At 40.9% G+C, this 17,935-nt stretch overlaps 1 protein-coding gene and 1 pseudogene across 1 annotated transcript; both read left to right on the top strand.

The window, feature by feature from the left end:
• The first annotated feature begins 8,468 nt into the window (after positions 1 to 8,468).
• Positions 8,469 to 9,514, top strand: LOC130555543 (uncharacterized). The gene is made up of 2 exons (XM_057335837.1): positions 8,469 to 8,478; positions 8,595 to 9,514. Exons 1-2 carry the CDS (start codon positions 8,469 to 8,471, stop codon positions 9,512 to 9,514), a joined length of 930 nt encoding a protein of 309 aa, XP_057191820.1.
• An 888-nt stretch (positions 9,515 to 10,402) lies between these two features.
• Positions 10,403 to 15,016, top strand: LOC130556212 (uncharacterized; annotated as a pseudogene).
• The last annotated feature ends 2,919 nt before the right edge of the window (positions 15,017 to 17,935 follow it).

Raw genomic sequence — 17,935 nt, 5'->3', positions numbered from 1 at the left:
ACATTTGTCAAATACACAACAACAGGACAATCCCGTCGCGTGTTTACAAGCCATACACATTGCTTTCTTTGCGTGAACGGACAAACGTTTCACAATGACGTTTTACCTACTTTTAAGTTGCCACAGGTCCCATGAGGTCTTACTTAAAAAATAACGGTACTTACAATGTCTTTATTTGCAGCTTTGCCTCGTTCCAATGGTGGATTTCCATTGAAAACAAAATAAATCCATTGCTCTCCTGTCAGGCTGGGAACAGTGTTCTGTGCTGCTCTGTGCAGCAAACAACAGAACACTTAGAATGCTTTGCTCTGCTTTGCTTACTTTTGCCATGGTGTCGGAACTAATTCACATATGTCGCTTGCGAAAACAAAAATGGCGTCAGCGCCATGGGTGGACACGTTCAGAAAAAGGGGCGGTAATATTATAATAAGAACGACTACCTACTTCAGAAAGCGAGCGAAATCTGAATGGCTCGTTTTCTCACAGGCTTGCAGAGAACAAAGTTACTGGATTGTAATTTTTCATGTTTTCTGAGTTGGTAGATGCACCAGACACCCGATTATAGCACTAAAACATTGAAAAAGTCAGATTTTCATGAAATGTCCCCTTTAAGTCTTGCTGTCCATTTGCTGTAAAATATATTGTTTGCTGTGTGTCTATAAATTCTATTACACATATGTTAAAAGCAAATCCCTGTTTCCATTCTACTTCAGGGTGATAAAGCACCACCCCAGCTAACACAGTTACGTTGTGACGATGTACCTGAACCGGAACATATTCGTTGCCACGACGTACCATAATAACGTTCCAGCGACGTGACTTTGTGATTCCCATATTTGTCCTGACGACGTAACATTGGACGTTGTTGGGACATGGTGATTACCTCATGAAGACATACCTGGGACGTACCATATTCGTCGCAGCAACATACCAAATAATGTTTCTGGGACGTGATGAGCACAATAGTTTGTGATTTAATCTGTGCATTAAAGATTACATGTTATGCATAATTGGAGTCATTTTCTATTCAAATGTGTATAAAGCACAATATAACGATTATAAAACTCAACACAGCACTGTACATCACAATCAGATATTTTATTTATACCGTAGTACATGACATAAATATCAAAGACTTCAACACAATATAGAGGATTTAAAGCAGATATTTTGATTAGAGACGAATTATTGACAGAGATGAATAAACATTATGTTTAGGCTTAACATTATATTCTTGTCTTATCACGTAACTTTAGCAGGTTGTCCGTTTTTAAAAACTACAATCAAAAGCTTCTTTAGTCACACTCACAAACATCAGGGTCTGTTCATTTAAACGCGCCAAATCGATTGAAAATCACTAAAATATGTGTTTACTCTCTGTAAACACATAAGGTAAGGTATAAAGTAAAGAAAGAATATTAATAAACCGCTAAATAAAATCAGGCAGTGAGGTAAAAAGAAATGACCGTTAACGTTTAAATGATGAGAGCGCGCGGCTCTTTGCAGAACAAAGAAGGCGCATGCTGGAGACGCACACGCACATATCATAAATAATTGTAATTGTAGTATCAACTTAAAGTCCAGTTTAATAGCTGTCAGAAGTCAGAATAATAGCATTCGTCTTGACATTATAACAGATTTTACTCTGATCGTAAATTTTCCACACAATAACATAATAAACAGAAATGACCAGATTCATTAATCAAATGACCAGTGTCCAGGATATCTGAAGACCAGTACATCACGTCGCTACAACCTTCTCCATGGGATTAATTCACGACGTTATTTGAGGACATGGCTAGGACGTTTCTGGAACGTAAGCAAAAATTTTAAGAAATAGAACGTTGCCAAGACGTCCTCAGAACGTGGTCACAAAGTAATGTCACGGTGACCAAATGAAAATGAACTGGCGACGTTGTCAGAACGTACTGTGTTAGCTGGGACCTCATAATGTCCCACATGCAATATCAGGACAATATAAAGCAAAGTTTGTTATTTATAAGCCCCTGAAATGTCTCTTAAACATATTTTTTTACAAGTTTAGACAGATTTAAAAAGAAAACTCTCTGTTTCCACAGACTCATTCTACTTCAGGATGATAGAACACCACCTCATAATGTCCCACATTCAATATCAGGACAATATAAAGCAGAGTTTTTTATTTATAAGCCCCTGAAATGTCTCTTAAATATATTTTTTACAAGTTTAGACAGATTTTAAAAGAAAACTCTCTGTTTCCACAGACTCATTCTACTCCAGGGTGATAGAACACCACTTCATAATGTCCCACATTCAATATCAGGACAATATAAAGCAGTTTTTTATTCATAAGCCCATGAAATGTCTCTTAAACATATTTTTTTACAAGTTTAGACAGATGTTCCGATGCGGGAGTAATTCTAAGAGCTCGTACTTTAGGTTAAGTATCCAGAGAGAGTAATATTACCTTCAGTATTGTTTTCCAAACTCAAAAGAAATTACTTTGGTCTTTGTTCACTTTACTCAATTTTAAGTTATTTCAACACGATTGGCTGAGAAAGATTTCCAGTTCCCAGCATGCTTTGCATGAGGTTGCATTAAAAGCTTAAGTGTCATTTTATGTGCTTTTTCAATAAAGATTTACTAGAAAGAGTTTGCAAAAAAATAGGCATTCTGCAGGACCAGAGGGATTTATTGGAAGGTCATTTTACATTTGAATTAATTAGGATGAAAAACACCCTTAAACAGGGTTCGAATTGAGGGGGGGGCTGGGGCGGTCCCGGGCCCCTCATAAGCCTTAAGGCACCCCTCATAAGGTCTAAAATAATGAACTTGGGGGGGTCCCTTGGTCATGTAAACTAGACTACTAAAAACCCAAAATGATTTTTTTGTCATATTATTACGCTAAAACAAAACACTGTTGTCCGTTATCAATTTCATAAGCCGCAAATTAAAATGAAAATTTTATCTGAAAAATCCGTGCATGCTCAGACATGTACAGACAGAGATGATGTTGCGCCGAGACACTGGCAGCGTGCAGATCCTCTCATATTGAAAGCGTTTATCTTAAAACTCAACAGTTACTATAATTTTGATACGCAAGTCTTTCTTTAACAGCACTGCATTGCAATAATATAAAGAACAAGAATGAAAGGACAAGAAAAAAAGGAAAAGAAAAGGAAAGAAAAATCTCAATTAGTAAGAAAAATGTTATCATACACTTAAAAAAACCTTGTTATTATTATTGTAATCAAGAACTTTAGGAAATTTTACAATAAGTAAAATCTCAGCAAGAAAGACATCAAACCTATAGGCAAAATCTTACGAATTTAGTTTTTGTGAATACAAAATGTAAATGTAAAATGAAAAAATTAACAGCAAGATCGAAAGCATGGTCACTGCAAACAAATAAAAAATAGGCCTATATCTTTCAATCCCTCCCTCATGTGGATCTCTTTTAATGGATTACCAACATTTTAAGGACATTTATGCGTGTAATGTGATCAAATTACTGTGATCCAAACTATCATGTGAATGATGCTTGTATTGACAGCTCCGTCGTTTTTTTTTAGAGCTGGTTAGGGGACCCCCAAGATCTTTGACACAATTCGAACACTGCCCTTAAACAACTATCATGAAGCATAAAAACTGCCATTGATTGTACACTTCACATTGAACATTTGGAATCAGTTGTATGTCAACTTTTGAACTGTGTTATTTTACAATTCAATGGCATTATTAGGCTAAAAGCCTTATTGTGCTCTGTATAATTAAGAACCTGATGCTTTCCATGGTGCTGAATTTGCAGACGTATTTGTAACAAATGCCAGCTGATATAAGAGCAATAAATCTTACTTCTTTATCAACTAAAGGCACACTACTAAAAAAAGGATGAAAAATGTACCTGCTCTGGACCATATGAATTTTATATATTCTCAGAATATCTCCTGAGATGACACTTACTATTTGTTTAAAATCAGTTAAACAGATCTTCTCTCTCCCTGTTACTGAGAGTCTTTGTGTGTGTTGTTACAGTCTTCCTTCTGTTGTTCAAGTCTATTTCTGCAGACAAACAGGTTGTGTGCATATTACTGTGTAAAGAGGTCATGCATCAAAATAAACAAAATCGTTTAAACTGATTTTTGAACCTTTTCAGACGGTTTAGCCCATTGTTTAATCAATTTTTCAATCGAATCGAATCAAAAAAGTCATTTATTCTCGAATGCGAGGTGGCGCCATTTGTGATGAAGCCTCAAGTAAGTTCAAAAGTTGCAAAATCTTGTTAGTGTAACACTGCAGTTCTAAGCGTTCCCTGGTATGTTATCATTTTAGCTTGTTTTGTCCTGTGCCTTGCATCTTGTTTTGGACTGTTTACCTGTATTTTACCTCTTGCCCATTGTATGGATTATGTGTTTGGATTGCCATTTAATAAAATCACAGTTTTTGGATCATCTACCTACGATGGACCACTAGTGCACATGACAACAAAATTTAAAAAGCAAATATAAGTTCACAACACAATGCAATCAAGCCACAACACAACGGAATCGAGTCACAACACAACGGAATTGCTCCCGACCACTAGGGGGCACTTTCGGCATGATAAATTAGGTCATGCCATGTAGGAGGTGCGCGTTTTGCTGGGGGTTGTTTTAGTGGTTTTGGTAGCCTGTTTTGCTTGTGTAAAGCATTTAAAAGGAAAGTGTGCTCTACTGTGGAAAAACTGAATATCAATGGCAAACAATCTCATATGAACAAATTTGCACAGCACTTTTGAATGCTTGATTTTGATTGGCTAGTCAACATTCTAATGTATGTTATGACCCTTTCACCAGACTTGGCAGTTGGACAGAGTTGCTGCGTTGCTGCTGTCTCTCATAATGAAAATGTCTCTGGGCGGACGTTCAAGGTCACTAACCAGCCTGAAGTTGATGTATATTAATTTTTGCGGTAATGACTAATACTTGTCAGGGGTAGAAACACACGGATTCAATTGCGGGGTGAAAAAGGGTTTATTAGAGTCAAAACACCAGGATCTGCACTGGAAGAGATCATCAAGGACCGGATCAGCCGAGGACCCAAGACGTCTTAGCTGACTACGAGGCCGACTGGGAAACCCAGCGTACGGCAGCGCCAGCAGAGGTGCAGGGTGAACGGCAGCAGAAAGTCACAGGCAGTCCCAGTGAAGGGGGGAAGTAGGCAAAGAACACCCCGAGGATGACGGCGAGGGCAGAGTTGGCAAGCAGCGTCCCGAATACCACCGTGGGGCAGAACCGGCGGTCAGTCGCCAGTAGAATCAGCCGGTACCGTAGTCCAGGAACCGTTAAAGCCGGCGTGGTCGACTGAGAGTGGAGCTGTGGTGGCGAACAATCCTCGATGGGCTTGGGGTGGTGAGACTTAAATACAAAACAGTTCAAGAGGTAAAGGTAATCCAACATCCAATGGCATTCATCCACATGACAAGACAGAAACTAGAATTACAGCTAGACAAGACTAGATGCTAGTTTTAGAGCGCAAGGTACGGGTATCACTAGAGTCAACAATCGCACAATGGGACTGAGGAGTGGTAGAGAATAAATAGGGAGAAACTAATGGACACCAGGTGAGAACACTGAGGGTAATGAGGGGCTGATGATTAGCAGCTGGCGTGGCATACACACACATTCACCCAACAATGACAGAACAGACCAGTGCTACCCTCGGATCCTGACAAATACTAATGACGCTCATTTTAGGCACAGTTTACTATGACATTTTGCACGTATCGTGTATTTTAACTTGCAAATCTACCCACTCTGTATTCTTTATTTAAATCTCTGTATTTGTCTTCTTTTTGTTAGGTCAGATAACTTCGGGAATTCCATTATTAAAACTATGTTCTCCATGTTTTGAGCTCACTAAAATGTTGATAGGTTAAAGCCAGCGTAGATGCCATTCACAAAAAGAGCACTTGCGAAGAGTCGTGCCAGTGGAAGGATTTTGGGCACCGCTTGCGCACCACCTCCGTGCCGCCAACGAAACCCTCGTGTTTTGCAGCTTACCGCATGTCTCCCACTGAAAATGAGCTGGACATTCACGACTGTCGCACAAAACTAATAACAGAGGATAATCCCGGTGCTTCGAATCACCTTTACACAAACATCATATATACTGTAAATACACCATAAGATTATATATTTGCATTGCATTGTCGCCTATTTGCATTGAAATTCTGCCTTAACAACCAGCATATGAGTTTACCTCCGCTGCTTCTAACATATAGCTAGTGTGGGAATATTTTTCAGATAAAATGGAAAGTTACTGTGGCAGACGAAGTGAGACAGGATGGGTGGGGGTTGGAACCATAAATTATCTAGATCAACACACACACACACACACACACAAAGAGTGTTTTTCACATAAAAATGTTATGAATCAATCCACTGCATATGTTTTAAGTATAATCATGAGTTGTGATGTGTTTTAATGAATCATAGGATTAAGAAACAACGCTACATAATTAAAAGCATCAGATGATTGAGTGTTTTCTTTTTACTAAAAGAATGTTAAGAATGTTGGTATGTTGTCCGGCCACAAGAAACTGTTTCTAGGAGACCACTCCCCAAAAGAAACTGTCCCTGGAGAACATTCCTCAGGACTGGCGACTGACCACAGGATATACGTTTTGAGATTTTATTTTGCAGGAACTAAGAAAAAGGACTTCACGGTGATTGGTGGAAAGGGAGCAGCACTCCTTAAAAGGCATAGGAGGAGTCAGAAGATGCGAGCGACGTCACATACTGAATAAATATGGGTGTTTTTGAATAATTTGGGTTGTTGGCTTGTGGTGGAGAGAGGAGATCGTCTGACAACCCAAAGCTTTGTTACCTTTTACATCTGATAATAAAACTTCTGCTTAATTTTGGAGAAACGTCTCTTGCAAATTTTTGAACATGCAGGACTGTCTTAAAAGTCCAACAATTGGTGACCCGTGACGTGATTTGACGAGAGATAGTGCTAATTGTGTGCCTTTTGGCGAGAGAGATCAGAACGGACTCAGGTTCAACACACAGGTCGCGACCAACATAAAAGAAAGGTAAGCAGAAGCCTGTTTAATCAAAATTCTGCTATTGAACATACCTAAATTGTTGTGTTGAATTTGATGAACATTCTGAGGAAGTTGAAATAAATAGAAAAAAGAAGTTTTTGAAAAATCAGATTTGAAAGAGTAAAATATTAAATCGGGTGGTTAGAGTCCCTCATGAGTCTGGGACTCATAAGTTGCGTTGTGGTATTCGCGTCTGGGACGAAAAAGGCCAGGGTAAATAAATCCCTTGAGTTTGGAACTCATAAACTGCGTTGTGGTAATCGCGTCTGGGACGAAAAAGGCCTAGGGTGAAATAAATCCCTTTGAGTCGGCGAACTCTAAAGGAATATTCCAAAATTGTTTGTTGTGTGTTAAATGTTAAGAGTTGAATGTGAATACTGATAAAGGCGATTGAAGAAAAGACGTTGCGTCACAGAGACTGTTGAGAAACTGAGACGTTGCGTCATAATTAAGTGAATTAATTGAAAACTGTCACAGACCACCTTATACTATAAATTGGAATACATAAGGTGTAAAAGATTGTGAACAGTAAATTGTGTTAAAATGGCTGAATTTCAGAAAGAATGGATGAATACGGATGTCCGCCAGTGTTGTGCAGTGGCAAAAGGTTACATATGCTTTAGCACAGACAGAACCAAGATAAGAAACGAGACAGAAAGAAATGAAAAGTGTGGATAGCATTTGTGATGATTGTTGGGTGGGAAAATGCAGAAGAAGTAGAATGCCTCTAGCACCGAAAGTTAGAGAAATGGAAAAGAAAGCACATAGTAAGTTACGGAGACATATTGAAGAGAAAGATAAAGTGAAGTGGTATAACACAGGAAAACATGGTAGTGAGGAAGAAAATCTAAAAAGAATTAAGATGTGGACTAGAGTGGCGTTAACAACCACAGCACTCAGCTCACAGAAACCACAGAGTAGAGAGAGAACACAGGAAGTGAACAACTCAGCAGCCAGAATGAGAAATGAGAGAATACAGGAAGCACCAAGACTATCCTCTGCTCCGCCCCCAGAAAAGACCAACCCACTTCATTATACCCAACCCTAAGCAACCCCCCTTCATACGAACAGCACAAACAGCAGGTATGATGACAATAAATGGAGGGAAAAATGGATGTTGCAGTAGGAGAAATGACTGGTGAAATAGACAGGATACGCAAGGAATTTGATGAATTAAAAACTGCAGTGAACAAGGGTGTGGAAGACACATTAGTAAAAGCACGACGAGTTATGGAAGAAGTAGAGAGAACAAGACATGAACAGGAAGAGTCTGAGAAGGGTGACAATGAGAATACTGAAGAAGACATTATATTTGCAAAAACCAATAAATACATCCACCCCTAATCCACAAGCAGGGACCGATATGCTAACAGGGCCAATACCAGTTCAATTTGCAGGGAAAATGACACTGGGTGAGCCAATAGCCCATAGGTTAAGGAGCAGGAAACAGCCAGGGCACCCAGACCATGAGGAAGAGAAGGAGGAAAGGGAACATTACCTGAACTATGACCCAAGTCGTCAACTACAGGTACCTCAAATGCAAGCACCATTAATGACACAGACCAGGAGGGAATCTCACAGTACCAACCTTGGTCACACAGTGACATGACAGCAATAGCGAGTAAATTGCCACCCATTACCTCAGGAGGCAGCAGATGGTTGAGTAAGCTGACAGCACTCAGCCATGGCACTGACTTGGCTTTGGGTGATTTGAGATGCCTGTTGGGTCAGATACTGACAGCCTCACAAATGCAAAATTTAGAGCTCGATGCAAATACTATGTATGTTGCAAATGAGATACCATTTACCAGAGTAAGTACTGTTGTAAGCCAAACTCTTCGTCGAATATATCCTGTGCCACCAACAGTGTACCAGAATATAAAATTCCGCATTAAGCCAGGTGAGACTGGAGCGGCTTATTATTTCCGTTGTGCTGCTGAGTGGGAACAAATGGTGGAGGAAAACAGTTTAAACAACCCTGTGACACGAGACATATTTAGAGCAGCAGTAATGACAGGAGCTCCAAATGGAGTAAAACAAGCAATGGAGAATAACCCAGATATCCCAGTGGCAAGTAACGAGGTATGGGAAAGACATTTAGTGCACCACACAGACAGAGCAGTGGAAAGAGCCAATAAAGAGGAAGAGGAACTAGAAAGAGTTAAAACCCAGTTGTTAAAATTGCAATTAGAAAAAGCCAAAAGTGAAGGGACAACCAAAAAGGCCAAGCAAATGCCACAACATACTCCCAATGCACCCCAACCCATAGACCCATATCAAGGACCCCCTTACAGTGGTTCTCCTTTTGGAGGACCGACACACCACCATCCATATAGCAACCCACATTATGCCCAAGGACAAACCGTAGGCAGGGACCCCCATGGAAGGAAATGGACGAGGAGGCAGGAGAGGGCAAGGGGAGGGGTGAGAGGGGACGCAGTGTTTTGATGGGCTGAAATGGACATTGGGAATGAAGATTGTCCACAAAACCGGCACAGACTCAAGGCCAATATAACGGTCCACCTGCGGGGGGATGGGGTCCCCGAAGAGGTGGCGCCGGTGGTCTGTGGCAGGGGACCACAGACCCCATAACAACCCGGGGCAACACTCCCGTCACCTCTCCAACCTACAGGTGCCTGTGCACCCAACATGGGGCCCGGAGGGTGGGGCGGAGGAATGTTGAAGGGGCCCACAGAGAACCACCATGAGAGGAATGGCTGAACCTCTCATGGAAATAGTGGTAACGTGATCACCACTAAAGGCTCTGGTAGATACCGGGGCCACATACTCTACTGTAACAAAGGGCACATTGACAATAGCGATCTGACAAATCGCACAGTAGGAGTAATAGGGTTCTCTGGTGGGGTAGAAAAATGGCCTATGACCAAATGCTGAGAGTGAAAAATTGCCAACAAATTGACGACACTCTTCCTGTACTCTTGCTAATGCTCCCATCCCCCTTTTAGGCAGAGATTTATTAATAAATTAGGAGCCAGCATTTTATGTTCACCCGAGGGAGTGATAGTGAAATTTCCAGATGGTTCAGAAACAAATTGTTCCTTCAGGCCACACCACAGACAGTCAGTGGATGTTAACATCGTGTGGTGAGTTAGAAGATGCTGATATATATTGGGTTGAGCTAGATTCCAGTGTAGCCCCACTAACTAGTTTGTATCTAGGTATAATGAACATCGCCAATGGATCAACAAACATAGACATTTTTCTGCCACCAATAGACCCCTTACATTGCACATTGTTTTATGACAGGGATGACACCACACAATACCAAGATCTGATTTCCAGGAAATAGAGACAGTCAAATGGGTGAAAGGGATCTGGTCTCATGATAGGAAAAGAGGGAGTAGTGACACCAATTTTACTGACAGAAGAGCAGATGAAATGGTATGAAATGTCTGATACAGCTGCACCACACGTCTCTGTAGCATTACATCCGAAACATGAAGCTAGGGAGCTAGGCAACATGACTAAGAGGCTGTTGGCAGCTAATGATTGGAAACCCACAGAAACTTGGGGTATCTCTGTATTCCGAGACACAAAAAGCATATTGGGTGCAAGACCAAACAGAAGACACAGGGGTGTTGACACATAAACAGATCTCTAGAAGCCATGGTAGGGAGCAGACAGACGCTGACGGAGCAGAAAAAATGATTGACACATTGCCAGATAATCTATGGTCTCAAGGACCAACAGATGTAGGGTTTTGTAACATCAAACCTGTTAGCTTTAAGTTAAACACTACCACACCTATTTGGGTCCCTCAGTACCGCAACAAACCAGAAGCAGAAGAAGGTGTAGCTACCACTGTTTCTGGACTGATTGACAAGGGAGTGATAACCCCTTATAGGTCTAATTGGAACACACCAATTTTTCCTGTGCCAAAACCAGGCACTAACAAATACAGATTGGTACATGATTTACGAAACATCAACTCCATTGTAGCAACACCTACAATGACAGTGCCAAACCCATATATTGCGCTGTCCACATTGACACCAGCGCACCAATGGTTTATATGCATCGATTTGGCAAACGCTTTCTTCTGTATTCCAATCGCAGAGGATTGCAAAGCATGTTTGGCTTTTACATACAGGGGCTGGCAATATTCTTACAACAGACTACCACAAGGGTTTATTTTGTCACCAGGAATTTTTAATCATGTTTTAAAACAACAGCTACAGTACTGTAGCTTACCTGAGAACTGTGTCATGATCATGTTTGTTGATGACCTACTCTTGGCAGCCAGAACTGAAAAGGCGTGCTTGGAGGCTACCAGAGTTGTGTTGCTTCAGTTGCACAAGTCTGGTTTCAAGATAAGCAAGGACAAACTGCAGGTGTGCAGACCTTGTGTTACATTTTTAGGTCGACTGATCACGGCACAGGGATCAACTTTGACAGGGACACAAAGACAGGGTATACTCAGCCATCCTAAGCCAACCACAGTGAAAGACATGTTGTCATTTTTAGGCCTCACAGGATTCAGTAGGCACTATATCCCTATGTATGTTTCACTGACTACACCACTCAGGCAGTTGATCAAAGAGCATGGCATGAAAAATCTGAAAGCAGAACTTCAGTGGACACAAGAGGCTGAACGGACGTTCATTGACCTCAAGACACAGCTAGCTCATGCCGCACACCTGAATTGTGCCAATTATGAGTTACCTTTTTTCCTGGATGCCTCAGAATCTGGCTCCAGCGCACATGGTGTCCTGTTTCAGAAAGACCAGGGCAGGAGAAAAGTGTTGATGTATGCGAGTGTGTTGTTAGACTGTGTAGAACAAAGACAACCACTTTGTTCTCGATTTGCAGCGGGTTTAGCTAAAGTTGTGCATAAAACATCACACATTGTAATGGGCCACCCACTGACAATACTCACCACACACTCCATCATGTCATTCGTAAATTCAGCATCATTCACATTTTCACCACTGAGACAGAGAAGAATAGCTAAGATTTTGACCAGTCCCAATTTCACATACACACATAAAGGCATTAATATGGCTGATCTGATGGGAGATGGACAGCCACACGATTGTGCACCCATCACCGAGAGAGCATCCAAAGTAAGAGAAGATCTGTCTGCGGTGCCATTGACAACCCCACCGCCAGTTATGACATTGTTCACAGATGGTTGTTGTTTCAGAGCAGAGGATGGGAGCCTGAAGGCAGCCTATGCAGTAGTTGAACAGGTGGGAAGCTCATTAGTGACAAGAGATGCAGGGAAGTTAGAAGGAAAACAGTCAGCACAGAGAGCAGAGATGATAGCAGTGACAAGAGCCCTGTACTACGCTGGTGAGACCCGTGTGAACATATATTCCGATTCAGCATATGTTGTAACAGCTGTCCACGTGGAATTGCCCTTATGGCAGAGGTGTGGTTTTATCACATCCTCAGGTCGACCAATCACGCATGCATGCGAAGCCAGAGACCTTTTAGAGGCTCTGATGATACCCAAAGAGGTAGCAGTTATTAAATGTCCAGGACATTCCAAAAATGATTCCCCTATCACTGATGGAAACAATGCAGCTGATCTAGCTGCCAAAACTGAAGCTGGCTATGTTGCAACTCAGCAGGTGGTAAGATCAGATAGAGCCTGTAGTGATCTTTTGCCTCGTTTCACTCGAGAATATTTGGTCAAAGAACAACAGAAATCTGCCCCTGAAGAACAATCAGTCTGGTCACAGCATGGAGGCATCTGTGCTAGTGATGGTCTATGGCAAGCGCCAGATGGACGCCCGGCATTGCCTGTCTCTCTGACCGGTTCAATGTTAACACAAGCCCATGGGGTAAGCCATGTCAGTGACAAACAAATGATGAGAGCTCTCGAACATTGGTGGCATCCATTTTTGCAATCCATGGTGTCAGGTCATGTGACGAGTTGTTGTATCTGTCAGGAACACAATGTAAAACCTAGCATCAAACCCAAACGGGGGTGTTTCCCTTTGACATCTGGTCCAGGGGAAGAAATTGTGATTGACTTCACAGACATGATTACACGAGTACATGGCAAACGCTATGTTTTGGTGATTGTTGATTATTTCACTGGTTGGCCAGAAGCATATCCTGTCGGCCGAGAGGACAGTACGGCCGTAATAAAGTGTCTAATCAACCATTACATTCCACACTATGGGTTCCCACGACGTATCAGATCTGACAATGCCACCCATTTTAAAAATGAACATTTGAAAATTGTTGAACAGGCTCTAGGCCTAACACATGCGTATGGTACGGTTTACCATGCGGCCAGCCAAGGTAAGGTTGAACGTTTAAACCTGACAATTAAACTAAAATTGGCTAAAATCTGTGCACAGACTAAATTGAACTGGCTGTCAGCTTTACCCATTGCTCTCATGTCTATTCGTTCTTCTGTCAACAGGATCTCAGGCTTTACACCTTTTGAATTGCTTACAGGTCGTCAATTTCCAGGACCAACCACGGCGTTGAGAGAGGACACAGTGCAGCCATTGTCACATACTGTGTATTTTGATAAACTAACAGCTCTGATTCGAACCTTTTCCCATCAGGTAACTCCTGTACCAGCACAACCGGAGGAACTGCCATCTCCAGTCACAGCTGACTGGGTCAGGATCAGGATCTTCCGCAGAAAGTGGAGTGAACCACGGTGGTCTAAGCCCCATCGAGTAACAGCTCGCACCTCACACTGTGTGCAACTACAAGACAAAGGAGATACTTGGTTCCATTTAACATCCTGTGTAGCTTGTGACCCCCCTTCTAGGTCTCTTGCTGACACTGGTTTGGACCTGAGGACTCAGGTCCAAGAGAGGGAGGATACAGAGAGTGACGGTAAAACAGACACTGAAATTGCCACTGGACAACACCAACAGCTCCAAATTATACATAAAACAGGCGACATTTTCACAAGCCCACACACAGAACCATTGGCCCATTGTGTAAGTGCTGACTGTGCATACGGAGCAGGTATAGCTAAACAGTTCAAACGGCGATATGGTACAGAGAAAGTAATTGACCAAAACAAACAACCAGGTGAATGTGCAGTGACTAAAGAAGAAGACGGCAGAATTATTTTTCACCTAATAACCAAAGAACAATACACTGATTTACCAACATATGACTGTTTCACAGAAAGCCTAAAACACATGAGAGATTGGTGTGTGGCTAATAGAGTAAGAAGTATCTCAGTACCCCGGCTGGGGTGTGGTCTAGATAAACTAGACTTCAAGAAAGTGCAAAAGATTCTGAGTGAAATGTTTACGGACGTGAACATACAAATAACCATTTATTCCTTATAACCAAGTTTTATTATTGTGTGATTTTGAGTGTTTTTCAATATTTTTCATTTTTTCATGTTTAAAAAGTGTATTTTTAAGAATGTTTTCTTACAAGTTTTAGGGTATTAAGTTTTTAAGAAGTGTTGATTTTGTAAAGATAACAAGGCATTACTAGAGAGGGTGAATACAGCAGCAACAAGATGAAGCTGTGGGAAAATTGGAAGTTGTTGTGCGTATTAGGGATAATTGCAGGAACCATCGTAGGGATAATTTTCGGAATACAGAAAAGTCAGGAAGGTAATAGCACCACACTTCGAACTAGACACAGAAGATCAACTGCATCAACAGACCCATGTGTAACAAAATATGGGGGGCTAGAATTAAATTATGAAAAGAATTCAACCACTTCATTCCAATTTGATTTATGTAAAGTGATAAAATGTGGGGACAAGGAAAGCACATGGAGGGGATATGATACATACGTGTGTCTCAGTCAGGGAGTGAACACACCATGTAAAGCCAACAATAGTAGAGCCTCAGGCCAATGGTGTAGCACCTGGAGTCAGGTGGTGGCCTACACAGGAAACTGGAGGCCAGAGAAATTCCATTATGGGACGCGAACGGAACTGTGGGAAAAAATTACGCTCCAAAGGGATTTTCATGTGAGTAGTAATCCCATAACCATGTCAATAGGGGGTTGGGACGAGTTGCCAGGACAAGCGCACGGAGAAAAACATAAACCATTGTATCTTGTTTTTGGGGTAGACATCTCAGGGACGGACCCAATGTCGATAATTAAAGTAAACTTGAGAGAAAGACCAAAAAATGAAACAGTGAAAACAGAGAAACCATTGTCAGTAAAAAACCCAAAGGGTGAAATAGTAGAAATTGACTACACCAAATTAAAACCAGAAGACATAATAGAAAAAGCCACAGGGTATGGGGAAAACAATTTATGGATGGAATGGATAATTACCACAGCCAGGGAACAAGGATTAGATGATTGTGTAGGGTGTGCTAACGCAAGACCCAAACTACACATAGAACCAGCTCTTTTGCATCCAAACGATACCTGGGGCTACGGGTGTATGCTTGCCTTGACACGTCAAGCATCACCACCAAATTGTACCACGTTGGCAGCAATATTTCCACCCATCTCAAACCACTCTAAAGCAGGACCATTCACACCACAGAAAGCAAACTATACGTGTTTTAACATTACACGTAACTCACCAACAAGTAACCTAGGGGAAATAAGTAGTGACTGGTGTAATCAGATAGTGATAGATAAAGGGACACAAATAGGAACATGGGCTAGAGCAGGATTGTATTATTATTGTGGAGATCGTAGACTGTTTACTAGAATACCTGAGGGAGCAAGAGGAATGTGTGCTATGGTAAGGTTAGGAGCCCCGATAGCTCTAATAGGTGAAAGAACTGTGAAAGTGGAAAGCATGAGTTCAGCTACACTTGCCAGAAGACGCTGAAGACACATCCTCGGGAAGAGGGCAACAGGTTCAAGTGTAGATTTGTCATTAAACAGCCCCACATACATCGATGCAATAGGAGTTCCTAGGGGAGTACCAAATGAATACAAATTAGCAGATCAGATAACAGCAGGATTAGAGAACATACCGATAATATCTGCATTTTTCCCAGTCACCCCTAACAAAAATGTAGATAGAATTAACTATGTACATTATAACATAATGAGATTAGCAAACATGACAAGAGATGCTGTTGATGGTTTAGCGGAACAACTAGCACCGACTTCCCTAATGGCAGTCCAAAATCGGATGGCCCTGGACATGCTGTTGGCAGAAAAGGGAGGAGTATGTTTTATGTTTGGAGATCTATGCTGTACTTACATTCCGAATAATACGGCCCCAGATGGATCGGTTACTAGAGCATTAGAGGGATTGAAGACATTGTCTGTAGAGATGAAGGAACATTCAGGTGTAGATAACTCTATAGGAGATTGGCTAGATGCGACCTTGGGGAAATGGAAAGCAGTGGTGATGTCTATTGTAGTGTCAATAGGAGTTTTCCTAGCCATATTAATCACCTGTGGGTGTTGTTGTATTCCCTGTATTAGATCACTGTGCAATAGATTAATTGTTACAGCTATTGAAAAGAAAGAATCTCCACCCCCATACAGTATGCCTTGAAGGAGAAGATGATGTGTGACCTCTTACGAGGTCAAGAGAGGGAATTGTGGGAATATTTTTCAGATAAAAGTATGATTTAATTATCAATATAATCAATAAGTGTTTTCTTTCATTAAATCATTAAGCTGTGTGCTTTTGTCATGTGCTTTCTGTATTGCTCAGTGGAAAGTTACTGTGGCAGAGAGTGAGACAGGATGGGTGGGGGTTGGAACCATAAATTATAGATCTACACACACACACACACACACAAAGAGTGTTTTTCACAATAAAAATGTTATGAATCAATCCACTGCATATGTTTTAAGTATAATCATGAGTTGTGATGTGTTTTAATGAATCATAGGATTAAGAAACAACGCTACATAATTAAAAGCATCAGATGATTGAAGTGTTTTCTTTTTACTAAAAGAATGTTAAGAATGTTGGTATGTTGTCCGGCCACAAGAAACTGTTTCTAGGAGACCCTCCCCAAAAGAAACTGTCCCTGGAGAACATTCCTCAGGACTGGCGATTGACCACAGGATATACGTTTTGAGATATTTATTTTGCAGGAACTAAGAAAAAGGACTTCACGGTGATTGGTGGAAAGGGAGCAGCACTCCTTAAAAGGCATAGGAGGAGTCAGAAGATGCGAGCGACGTCACATACTGATAAATATGGGTGTTTTTGAATATTTGGGTTGTTGGCTTTGGTGGAGAGAGGAGATCGTCTGACAACCCAAAGCTTTGTTACCTTTTTACATCTGATAATAAAACTTCTCTTAATTTTGGAGAAAGTCTCTTGCAAATTTTTGAACATGCAGGACTGTCTTTAAAAGTCCAACACTAGCCTACATAATTTGGATTGAAAGAATGAATTCCAAAACCTCCACTGACATACCCGGGTATCGTAAACTCATAGATTTTTTTTAACTGTGCATATGTGTTTAAATAATTTTAAATGCTAGAAACTGTATTGTGAGATATACATTGGTCGTAATAGGCTAAGAGTTTAAATGAAATGATTTCTTTAACGTTGAAATTTAAGAATTAAATGAAAATATGTTTTTCATGCTTTGCTTCTATGGTGTGTATATGAATTGAAATAATCAAGACTTTAAATGACTACGGCCAAAAACGATTTAATCAGAAATTAAACGATGAGCATTGAAAGGAAAATATTTAGCTTTTTTATTTTATTTTATTACTTGTTTTCTTTGGTAAATGCAGAACAACAAACAGCAATGATGTGCATTAAAAACAACGTTTTTTCCTTGATTACACCATCTTTAGCTAAATATTGTCAAACGGAATACGGAAATAAATGGCTGTGTCCACATTTATTTATAATTGTATGCATTATTTAACCTTTGGTTAAATAATTTATATGTACCATGCCATTTATATTTGCCTTAATTTATATTTACCATGGCCACCTGCGACTGACATTAT

This window comes from Triplophysa rosa, linkage group LG6 (genome assembly GCF_024868665.1).
Source record: "Triplophysa rosa linkage group LG6, Trosa_1v2, whole genome shotgun sequence".
Classification (NCBI taxonomy): Eukaryota; Metazoa; Chordata; class Actinopteri; order Cypriniformes; family Nemacheilidae; genus Triplophysa; species Triplophysa rosa.
Note: the sequence above shows the minus strand (reverse complement) of the source record. Positions and strands in the feature narration are given on the sequence as shown.